This window comes from Somniosus microcephalus, chromosome 22, assembly GCF_052327205.1.
Source record: "Somniosus microcephalus isolate GS21.2 chromosome 22, FLI_Smic_1.0, whole genome shotgun sequence".
NCBI classification, from domain to species: Eukaryota; Metazoa; Chordata; class Chondrichthyes; order Squaliformes; family Somniosidae; genus Somniosus; species Somniosus microcephalus.
In genome coordinates this window covers 41,760,184-41,772,316 of record NC_141008.1, presented here as the reverse complement: position 1 = coordinate 41,772,316, position 12,133 = coordinate 41,760,184, and the positions used below count along the sequence as shown (strand labels likewise).

The 12,133-nt window shown below is 44.6% G+C and overlaps 1 protein-coding gene across 1 annotated transcript in view; it reads left to right on the top strand.

Annotated features, from left to right (window-relative positions):
* LOC147102210 (sodium- and chloride-dependent GABA transporter 1) overlaps positions 1-8,578 on the top strand; it is a 113,384-nt gene extending 104,806 nt beyond the window's left edge. The window contains exon 13 of the mRNA XM_085964512.1: positions 7,945-8,578. Within this exon, the coding sequence (XP_085820638.1) occupies positions 7,945-8,070 (126 nt within the window). The 3' untranslated portion in view covers positions 8,071-8,578. The remainder of the gene's footprint in view (positions 1-7,944) is intronic.
* The last annotated feature ends 3,555 nt before the right edge of the window (positions 8,579-12,133 follow it).

Genomic DNA, 12,133 nt, shown 5'->3' with positions numbered 1-12,133 from the left:
GGCGTGGGTTCCGGGGCATTCAGCGGTTTGTGAAGGGAAGGGGTGGGGGGTGGTGAGTCTGGGGCAGGGGAGGCTTACATTTTCCTTGTGGAGCCTTGAGGAGCACTCTTGGCCCCACAGAGGAAAGTTTTAAATTTACCTGGAAAGGCCTCTTCAGTCTTCAGATCTAGTTGTAGCTTCCGGGCAACCACTGCAGGAGTCCCACTCTCTTCTGGTTAAGATTGATGTAATAGGACCCTGATTAGCATTTATGTATAATTACAGGTATGAATGACATCCTATGTGACTGTGACTGGTAAACTATCCCTCCTCATCTTTCTCGACCTGTTTGCAGCCTTTGACACGGTTGACTACACCATCCTCCTCCAACGCCTCTCCACCGTCATCCAGCTGGGTGGAACTGCCCTCGCCTGGTTCCATTCTTATCTATCCAGTCATAGCCAGAGAAACACCTGCAATGGCTTCTCTTCTCACTCCCGCAGCGATACCTCTGGTGTCCCCCAAGGATCTATCCTTGGCCCCCTGCTATTTTTCATCTACATGTCGCCGAGGGGCAACATCATCCGAAAACACGACGTCAGGTTCCACGTGTACGCTGATGACACCCAGCTCTACCTCACCACCACCTCTCTCAACCACTCCACTACCTCTGATTTGTCACACTGCTTTCTGACATCCAGTACTGGATGAGCAGAAATTTCCTCCCAACTAAATATTGGGAAGACTGAAGCCATTGTCTTTGGTCCCTGCCACAAACTCCATCTCTCTCCCTACCATCTGCCTGAGGCTAAACCAGACTTAGTGTCATATTTGACCCTGAAATGAGCATACGGCCATATATCCGCTCCATTACCAAGGCTACCTACTTCCACCACCGTAACATCGCCCGACTCCATCCCTGCCTTAGCTCATCCATGCCTTTGTTATCTCCAGACTTGACTATTCCAATGCTTTCTTGGACAGCATCCCATCTTCCACCCTACATAAACTTCAGCTCATCCAAAACTCGGCTGCCCGTATCCTAACTCGCATCAAATCCCGTTCACCCACCGCCCCTGTGCTCGCTGACCTACATTGGCTGCCAGTCTGGCAACGCCTCGATTTTAAAATTCTCATCCTTGGTTTCAAATCCCTCCATGGCCTCACCACTCCCTATCTCTGTAACCTCCTCCAACCCTACAACCATCCGAGATATCTGCGCTCCTCCAATTCTGACCTCTTACGTATCCCCGATTTTAATCGCTCCACCATTGGTGGCCGTTCCTTCAGCTGCCTAGGCCCTAAGCTTTGGAATTCCCTCCCTAAACCTCTCTACCTCACTCTCCTTCTTTAAGACCCACCTTGAAACACCTACCTCTTCGACCAAACCTTTGGTTATCTGTCCTAATATCTCTTTAATGTGGCTCAGTGTCGAATTTTGTTTGATAACGTTCCTGTGAAGCACCTTGGGACATTTTACTACGTTAACAGCGCTTTATAAATTCAAACTGTTGTTGTTGTTGAGAGTATGCAATCCATAGCAGACAAACTGAAACTCTAATAAAAAAAACAGAAAATACTGGAAATACTCAGCAGGTCAGGCAGCATCTGTGGAGAGAGAAACAGAGTTAATGTTTCAGGTCGATGACTGAAACTCTAAATAATTTCTGAGATAGGTGAAAACCATCACCGTGACTGTTAAAACATTGCGATAGGTTTCTGCATGTCAGACACTCAGCTAAGCAAAAATAAACGAAATGGCAGCCCTCACTCAAAGGGCTTGAATGTGCAGAGAGGTACTTACCTGAGATGTCCACTTGGTGGTGCTGCCTAACTGCAATCGGTGCTCCAGTAACTGATTCCATCTCTCGCTCAGCATTGGCGACACAATCAAATTAAAACAAGGAGAGGTCGCTTACTGCATTAGTACCTCACACATTTTTAGTTGCACATTCTGCTTCAGGTATGAAAATTAAGCAAATTAATATTTTAAATTATTTTTTTAAATGCTATTGTTATGGTTGGTGCAAATAAAAACTGAAAATGCCAGCATCTGAAAAGAGAATGGATAGATTGACCCGTGGGGTGTAGACCCTGTGTTAAAATTGTCTCCTTAAGTTGTCTTTTCTCTTTTCAGGTGTTTACTGGGCATTTCCAGAATTTTCTGATTTCATTTCAGATTTTCAGGATTTGTGTTTTCTTTCTTTTTATCTATAATGTTGGTGCAAACAGTAAAGATAACTTTTGAAAATTGTGAAGACCACAGTGATTTTACTGTGTGTATTTTTTTTTAGAGTGAATGTCCCTCTTTTGAGGTACTTTCTCCCCTTTAGTGTCAGCCGTGGCTCAGTGGGCAGCACCCTCCCCTCTGAGTCAGAAGGTTGTGGGTTCAAGTCCCACTCCAGAGACTTGAGCACAAAAAGCTAGGCTGACACTCCAGTGCAGTGCTGAGGGAGTGCTGCACTGTCGGAGGTGCCGTCTTTTAGATGAGGCGTTAACCGAGGCCCCGTCTGCTCTCTCAGGTGGACATAAAAGATCCCGTGGCACTATTTCGAAGAAGAGCAGGGGAGTTATCCCCGGTGTCCTGGCCAATATTTATCGCTTAACCAACATCACTTAAAAAAAAACAGATTGTCTGGTCATTATCACATTGCTGTTTTTGGGAGCTTGCTGTGCATAAATTGGCTGTCGCGTTTCCCACATTACAACAGTGACTACACTCCAAAAACTGCTTCATTGGCTGTAAAGCGCTTTGTGACGTCCGGTGGTCATGAAAGGCGCTATATAAATGCAAGTCTTTCTTCAAGTATCCTAACTGCACATTCGCTCTCTAGCTGTGCAGCGGGCTGGATGAGCTGCTGTCAACTCGTCCTGGTATTGGTCACTCTGAGGTACATGGGGTTGGGTTCAGTGCCTACTCATTGCGGTATGGCTACGATTGGAGGATCGCAGGCATGAGCCTGTGTCCAACTCTGTCATGGCACAAGGCACAGGAGTGCCATCTTGCCACCTACACAGAAACATTTATTATGATGCTGATTTTATCCTCCTCTTGCAGGTGTGATCCAGACTGCACTCACACACTTCCCACTAGCACCTTACAGAGGATGAAGCATTTTGACAGCTGCCTCTCTTCCTGCTCAATCGCTGCACCTCCAGCCTTCAAACTCTCCGTTTCCTCTTTTTGCTTTAATTCTGTGGCCTCAAAATGTTCTCTTTGCCCTTTAACCTTTCATTTTGCCTCAGGGTTTCCCATGTTTTATAACCAAATCTTGGTTGCAATTTTTAGCTTTGTCATAAGGTTTACGCTGCTTACCTGTCTGGACAAGTTAGTGTGTGCATAGGATATACGTCCCTGAAGAGCAGAGGGGTCCATTCAGGCCTAAAATGGTACCCGCCTACAGGCTAATGGAGGATCAATGACAGGGGTCTGGTCATGTACCTACTCTGTTGATCAAGGCCTGTTGCTTGGAACAGTGTCCCCTAGTGTTACTAATACCAGGTGATTTCATGGCTGCAATTTTCATTATAAACAACTCAAGTATGTCTCTTTTCTAACTTTTTTCTTTGTAAATATCAAGGTGAGGGATGGAATGTTAGTCCTGGGAATCCTGTACCAGCAGCAAGCACGCCCTAATCAGGTATAATGGCCCAGATTTTGCGGTTAGTACTCTCAGAGGACGCTGCATACCGCCTTTGAAATGGACCGCAAGTTTGGGATTTCCGCATGCACTTGCGCTAAATCCCAAACTTGCGATCCGTCAAGTTCCAACTTGACTGATGATCTGCACCGACAGGGAAATCCTAATTGCTGGTGCGGAGTTGGGCTAATTGCCCAGCAATTACGCCTGAAAATTTTACGGCTGGTGCAAACAGGCACAGGAGCCTGTTTGCACAGTGTAAGGGGAGACCTCCTGACAAATCCAAGTCATTTGATAAGCTATTTGAGGCCAGAAATGGAAGCATTTTAGGATTTTGTCCATGAAAAGTATTTATTGTCCATGAACAGTTCAGAGGAAGCGGTTGCTACATTGAAGGTTTTATTTATTTTGCACTATATGGAGCATAAGCTTTAAAAAAATCCATACAGAAAGTGGAGGAAAGGAAAAAAACAAACCTTCATTACTAGTGCCTTCCGGGATTTAATATGCATAAACATCTATGTTATAAATAATGGGAGACCTTCTGTTTGCTGATTGGAGCATTGGCCCACGTGATCCCAGGTACGCTTCCGCACGCGGTGCGCCCCTGGGATTCGTGGCCCATTACGCTGCCCTCTACTACGCAGTGTCTGCCAGCAAGTTCTCGAAGGAGGGTCCCCATCAGGTAAGTTTGCATTCCATTCGGATGCCAGCGGCGTAATCCCTGGTTACGCTGCCGACCGCAAAATCCAGGCCAATGTGGTTAGAAGTAGAAACAACTCCCTCTGCTCTTTCCTAACAACATGCCTCAGTCCCAACCTCAGAAGACCACCACACACTGCAGCAGTGAGACATTTTCTGTTTCCTACACCAGTCATTCTGTGCCTGCGAATTTAGTGCCAAGGGCCAATGCTCACTATAGCACTCTCACCTCTGAGTCAGACAGTTGTGGGTTCAAACCCCACTCCAGAAATTTTGAGTACATAATCCAGCCTGACACTTCAGTGCAGTACTGAGGGAGTGCTGCACTGTGGGAGGCGCTGTCTTTCAGAGGAGATGTTAAACCGAGGCCCCGTCTGGTGGATGTAATAGATTCTGTGGCACTTTTTGAAGCAGAGCAGGGGAGTTCTCCCAGTGTCCTGCCCAATGTTTATCCCTCAATTAACATCATTAGAACAGATGAATTGGTCACTTAACTCACTACTGTTCATGGGATTTTGCTTTGTGCAAATTGACTTTGTGGGATCTTGCTGTGCTCAATTGACTGTCAAGTTTCCGTACATTACAACAGTGTCCACACTTCAGGACGTCTCGAGGTCGTGAAATGCAAGTTCCTTACCGCCTTTCTTTCCTTCTCTTTTTTTTTCTCCAGCAAACAACTGCAAATGACCTTTTGATGAGTTCACACTAATGACATCCTAATCACTAATCCTTCCATGTGACCATCACACCACAACACTCAGCATAAAAATGGGCTCAATAAAACCACTATTTATTCATTGTTTAATACAATATACATGATGAAATATAAGGCACCCTGCAGTAATTTTGAGGCTATAACCTTACCTCAGGGATCAGAGGGTGATTATAAAGCAATCAATCTTTACCCTTGGGTGTGTTCTATTTGGAATCCCTCGATCAGGTAGATTGCAGCCCTTCACAATCTTTTTAAATATTACATAATGCAACAAAACACCCTGATGTCTCTAAACTTCAACAACAAACCTATTGGTTTCCATTCACCTTACTCTTTGTAACCTGTCTCCCTCTGAACTTGATTCCCTCAGTTCCAATCCCGATATCATAAAATCAAACCTGATGACAGGGGCGATGTTTATCTGGCTGTGGCTGAACACCAACTATCCTCCTCCACCTCCTATCTGCCTTTGGAACATGACCCCAATACTGAACACCAAACCATCATTTCCCAGGTAGTCCCCAATCTCATCTCTTCTGGAAATCCTATCCTCACCGCTTCCAATCTTATCTAACTCTACATAGTCCATTTCTACCTCATCCCCGAGATACACAAACAGGGCTGTTGTCACAGATCCATTGTTTCAAGTTGCTCCTGTCCCACTGAACTAGTCTCTTACCTTCTATTCTTTCCCTCTTTGTGCACTCTCATGACTCTGACACTCTCTCCATGTGACACAATAAATTATGCATTCATCCTCTAATCTAGAATACTCCATCGTGGTGCAGTCTCCTCCAAACTAGGGAGACCAAATGTAAATCAGATGACCACTTTGCTGCAAGTCTGATCTTGACCTCCCTATATCTCACCATTTCAACTCCCCCCTCCTATTCCCACTCTGACTTCTCTCTTTTTGCCTCCTACACTGTTCCAACCAAGCTCAACACAATCTTTGGGCACAGTTCAGTTAGTTTTCTGAGTTTGTATCATTGGCCGGGAGTCTAATTCATTAGTTTCACATGTCGGAGAATCACTGGTTGGCTGCCCATGATTTTCAGTCCAGGAATTCCCCCCCTGTGTATCTCATTCTTCTCCAGCATGCCCTGCAGCCTCTCTGGTCAGGTCTGAACGTGGGTTATCTGCGGCTCTACTGCTGATGTTACAGTGGACGAGCGGGAGAACCGCCACAGAAATTCACCCATCGACTTTAGCAGCTTCAGCCCTTGACTATCCTCCTCAACAGCAGATGTTACTGCAATGACTGCATGATGGGTATCCGAGCGGGGTGGGGGGAGGCAGGTCGAAGTGGACCCTACGTCAGGACACAGGCCTGGTGAGGGTCTACACACCGAGTGCTGGCCTCGTCTTTTCTCTTTCCAAATGCTGATGGACCTGCTGTGTGTTTCCAACATTTTCTGTTCTTATTTCAGATTTCCCTATTTGCAGTTTTATCTCCCCCATTTCCTCGGATTCCTCCCACCCCTTCTCTTTCCACTTTGCCTGGAGATTTTTTTCCCCATTGTATCTTTCACCTTACGGCGTAGCTAGCTTCATGTTCTCTTGGTGTTTTAATGGCATTTGATTGTCTTGTATTAAGATAATCTTATCATCCAGCAGATTTCACTTCTTTCCAATGTTTAAAAAGCCTGTTTGCTGAGCATTTAACTCATAAACTCTTCTCTGTGACAGAGGTCAACATTCTTGACTCTTGGCATTTAACCTGTTGTCCTCTCACCCTCCCCATCTTCATTTTATTCAGTTCTATTAAGGGATTTGTTTTTCTTCCATTCCCCAGTTCCATCAAAGAGTTTACACTTAAAACATTTTCTCTTCACAGATGTTGATGGACAAGCTGTGTGTTTCCAGTTTTTTTATTTGCAATTTCCAGTCACTTCCATTTTTCTCTCATTTTGGAACCTTACTATTTCCAGCCTAGGTTCACGTTTACTTTAGGTTTCTTCAATGGATGGTGAATTGTGGATAGCATATCTGCGATCGTTCGATATCCGTGGGCAATGGTGAGGTTCCACCAGCATGGAATCGCACAATTTAGGCCAATAATTCCGCTAATGTAAAGCTTAAGGTTCCTATTCTTGTGTACAGCAGCTAAGTACATTAACAGCAAGGGTATTCTTTTCATGAAACCTATCTTTATTGAAACATCTTCACACCAATTGAGAATATCTTCTTTGGTTGCAAGTAGTCATAAATATGTTTAAAATGGATCAGAGAAAATGTCACTCAAATTGCTTCAGGTATTTTCCACCTCGTTGAGTTTTTTTTTTAATACCGGTAGATATGGATGTGCTGAGAAAATAGCAATGCCATTCTGTGTAGTACGGAAGGCATTTCATTATAAAACAGTTTGTTGTGAGGGATTTGAGTCACAATGAGTTTGCCCACTGACCTTTAACCTCTGGCTGAAACTCTTCAAATCCATTTGATGGGTCAAGGGTAAGAGTCCATTTGAAATGAATATGCCAATGTATTTCCCAGAGCACTCACCGCCACAGCACAAAACTAACCAGAATTTAGTATAAATTGGCGCAGGATTGGGAATCTCACTCTCGGAGACAATAATGGTGATCATTGTGGGAAACGGAAGTATTACAATGGTGTGAGGGAGGGAACTCTTCCAAGGTTGGGGTGGGGTTAAAAAATATTCTGAGCTCTTCATGGGCCATTTATGGGGAACAATTCAACATGGGTACTGGGGCAAAAAGTGGAAAAGCGTGTTTTATAGAGTGCCGTCTTTCACCTTAATAAGCACAAAAATGCCACTTCCCAAAATCCCACAAATTTGTATCTAATTTATTTACAGGTCTCAAATATTTCCCAATTTTTAAGGAAGAACTTTCAGAACTGTGTATGAATCTGAATTGACATTTTAATTCATCTCCATTTCAGAGGTTAACTAAATCAATCACTCCTTTTGGCCTCGAGCGTGGTTCCAAACAGACGGAAGCTGCTATGATTGAGGCTGCACTGGATTTCCCAATGGAAGTTGAAATACTGAAGAACACTTTCATTTAACTCTGGGGTAAATCTGAAAACACTAAAGCTTTGATTGGCAATCCTGAAATTTGATCAGAGGTTCTTTATTTTGACTATTTTAGAAAGTTCTGCTTTATTCCCATTCCATCTCAAATTAACATAATACCTATTGACTCTCCATTCTGCAACATACCCAGTCTGAATCCGTTCTGCTTTAATTTTCCCCTCATTTTCTATTCCTCTCTATGGGGAGGTGACTGGCCTCCTCTCAGTACTTCTCAATGGCGTGCCTAAGATCAGGGATTCAGAGGATGTGCTATGTACCTACTCCGGCTGATCAAGCAGCTCTGGTTACCATGTTGTAAATCCTCTATGTGAAGATTATGGTTATGCAATGAGGCCTATACCAAAGCACTCCATTGTATGACCTATTTGGACCGGTGCAGCCTGCCGAATGACGATGTTTAAACATGCAGTGTATGTAGTGTACTTATATCTATACCACTCATATAGCTTTTAAACCCTTAGAATTAAAAAAAATCTTACATCCCACTGGTCATGTAAATAATTTGTTCCACTTAGCACATGGTTTCTTCATTCTCTGTTTTACTGCATACTTTGTTTCAGTTCACATACTATAGTCTTCAGACCATATATTTAATAGAATAACTTTCCTAATGGAGGTACAGTATTGCCATACATGTGGGAATAGAGTGAGGCACCTATTGGATCCTGCTAACTGGAGATGTGAAAATGCAGCTCTCAGCTAAAGTGTTGGAGTGATACTTAATCAGTAATTTGTGCACTGGTACTGAGTATACTTGCTCCTGAGGTATTAACAACCATTCTACATTCCAGCCAAAAAGCCTAAAAAATGTTATGTTCCATCAGTCACTGCGGCTCCCAAGAGGGGAGGGACCTTTTCACCTGTTGGTCCAAATACCACCTCTGCAAAATTAAATATTGTAACGATCACACTGGCAGGTCAGGAAAGCCAATCTCTCAGGATAATTCTTCCTGAACCTTGCAGCTGGTCAATCTCTCTCCCGCCCTCCTCCTCAGCTGTGGCTCAGTGCGCAGCACACTTGCCTCTGAGTCAGAAGGTTGTGGGTTCAAGTCCCACTCCAGGGACTTGTAGCACATAAAGCTAGGCTGACACTCCAGTGCAGTGCTGAGGGAGTGGTGCACTGTCGGAGGTGCCGTCTTTCGGATGAGACGTTAAACCAAGGCCCCGTCTGCCCTCGCAGGTGGATGTAAGAGATCCCATGGCACTATGTCGAAGAGGAGCCAGGGGAGTTATCCCCAGTGTCCTGTCCAATATTTCTTCCTCAACCAACAACAAATTATGTAGTCATTATCACATTGCTGTTAGTGGGAGCTTGCTGCCGCATTTCCCACATTACAACAGTAACTACAATTCAAATGTACTTAATTGGCTGTAGAGCGCTTTGAAACGTCCGGTGGTCGTGAAAGGCGCGATAGAAATGCAAGTCTTTCTTTTTTCCTCTCTCTGACCCAAAAATGCAGTAAAGCTGTTTTTATTTTGATTGTAAACACTAAGAAAACAAACGTATGTGGCAAGCACTTCCATGAAAGTAGGGCCTGTCATTTCATGACAAGGCAATAGGGAAAGCCAGTAATCTCCTATTGTTGATGGGATCATCTGGAAATCATATAAAGAAACACACAGCTCACAATGGGAGCTATTCTGCAAACCCCAACAGCAGCTAGAGATTAAATTCTGTTGTTAATTGATCTGAAGGTGGAACATCCTCAATGGCTCCTGTTTTTGTTTTGTTTAGTTCCAGGTAAATTTAGATTATCAGCCTGGTTGAGTAGATCAACCAACAGCTGGGGCAAATATTCCAGCCAGCAGGATGGTTGTCAGTGGCACCGAACAGGAGCAGAGAAATCAGATGAAGATCCATCGCACACATTTCCCTCGAATCACACAGCGCCGCATCTTTTGCCAGCAGCTTGTGCGAGTGCTTCATTTGCCTATTAGAATATGTTCAAGTTTAATGAGGCTGGGCACAATTCCCCTCATGAGGAAATACTTGTGCAATGTGCTCACTCATCTAAAATGGGTGATGAAGGGAGGGCACACTTTTAGGATAATAGCAAAATACTGCAGATGCTAGAAATCCGAAATAACAACAGAAAATGCTGGAAAAACTCAGCAGGCCAGGCAACATCCGTGGAGAGAAATTATCAAGGTTTTGACCCGAAACGTTGACTCTAATTTCTCTCCACGGATGTTGCCTGGCCTGCTGAGTTTTTCCATCATTTTCTGTTGTTATTTAGGGCACACTTTTAGGCTGTTTAAGGAGTGAGTTCGTAAAGCTGTAACCTAAATTCTTAAAATGAACATTGGGCCAGTAATTCCGGTCCCAACGCGTGAGTACGGACGGGGTACTCACGCGTGGGCCCGTTGGAAGTGCCGGATTTCAGCATGTGCGGGAAACCGGCATTTCCTGTCCTCTGAACCACGGGGTTCAGAGGACGAACGCGTGCGCGCAGGAGTCTGCGCGTGCGCGCTGAAATTCCTTTTTTTCCACAGGTTTGCGTGGGTGTAAGAGCCTCCTTTTTACGAATGTAAAAAGGAGACGTAAAGACTTCATTCTTTAAGGTAAGTGGTCTATTACTTAAAATTATAACATTTTTTCCACAGCTTTATTGTTTTTAAGGACTTTACAGTCCAAAGATGTGCAGGTTAGGTTGATTGGCTATGATAAATTGACCCTTAGTGTTAGGGGGATTAAATACGTGGGGTTGTGGGGCTAGTGGGGGATATGTGTTGGTGTAGGGGTTACGGGGATCGGGTGGGATATGTGTCGGTGCAGGCTCGATGGGCCGAAATGGCCTCTATCTGCATTGTGGGGTTTCTGTGATTTCTGTGATACAGTAAGGTAAGTGTAGTTTTAGACCCGATTTTTAAAAAAAATATTTTTTTCAAAAATTTGACTAATTGTTTAAAATAGTTTTTTTAAAGTTATTTATAGTTTATTTAATTATTGGGATGTTTTTTAAAATTTTATTTAAAGTTTAAGTAGTGTTTTGGGTACCCGTACTTTTCATGAGTTTGACAGTTCTTACTATCAAACTCATGAATGAAGTTTCCCCTCCCCCGATTGGCTGCACGGCGCTCACCTGATCCCAGCCGGCATATCGCACTAACTACGCCGCTGGATCAGGCAAGCACATCGCACCGACATCTGAACCGGGCCAGTGACAGGAATTCCAAGCAAGCCCAGGCTTCAGATGTCGGCGCGCCGGGTGAGTGCACATCGGGGGCTTGCACGCGCGGCAAGCCCCCGAACCTAATTTCTGGGCCATTGTATTTGGTGCTGTGCACTATTTGAGGTTTTTGGGAAGAGACTGAAAGGAGTTCCGCTAGGTTGGTTTGCTTGCATCATCAGCAAAAGACTGCCAACACCCAACAGCTACCCTTACCCACAGGAAGGGCCTACACACCCAACCCCAGGATGTCAGAGGCAATGTTCCCCTTTAGCTGTGAATGCTGAGTCTTTGAGTGTATTCAAGGCTGAGATAGATTGATTTTTGGACGCTAGGGGAATCAAGGGATATGGAGATCAGGTGGGAAAGTGGAGTTGAGGTCAATGATCAGCCATGATCTTATTGAATGGCGGAGCAAGCTCGAGGGGCCGAATGGCTAATTCCTATTTCTTATGTTCTTAAGCCGCGCAGCACTCTGCAGGTCCCGTGCAGCCAGTGAGCCGGCTTTTAATAGAAAAACTGCACTTTGAATGGCCTGCGCGGGCCAAAAAAAATTAGAGGGAACATTGGTCAGAGGACATCTGGCATTCACAGGCTCTGCTTCACCAGGGAGGCAGTGATGGAGTTGTCACCTCCAGTCAACCCCCACCACAGGGACAGTTCCCACAGCCCTGAATTTTTATGTCTTTGGATTGACTGATGCTGCCCAAGGCAGCTTGGAGTGAACCGCAGTGCACAGATGGATCAAGCAGGTCAATGTTGTATTGTTTGCTCGCAATGAATATATAAGGTTAATTCCAGATGGTTTAGTGGGTTCACTCGATCCCAACTTATATGAGCACAAAGTTTGCAGGGGATGAGTGCC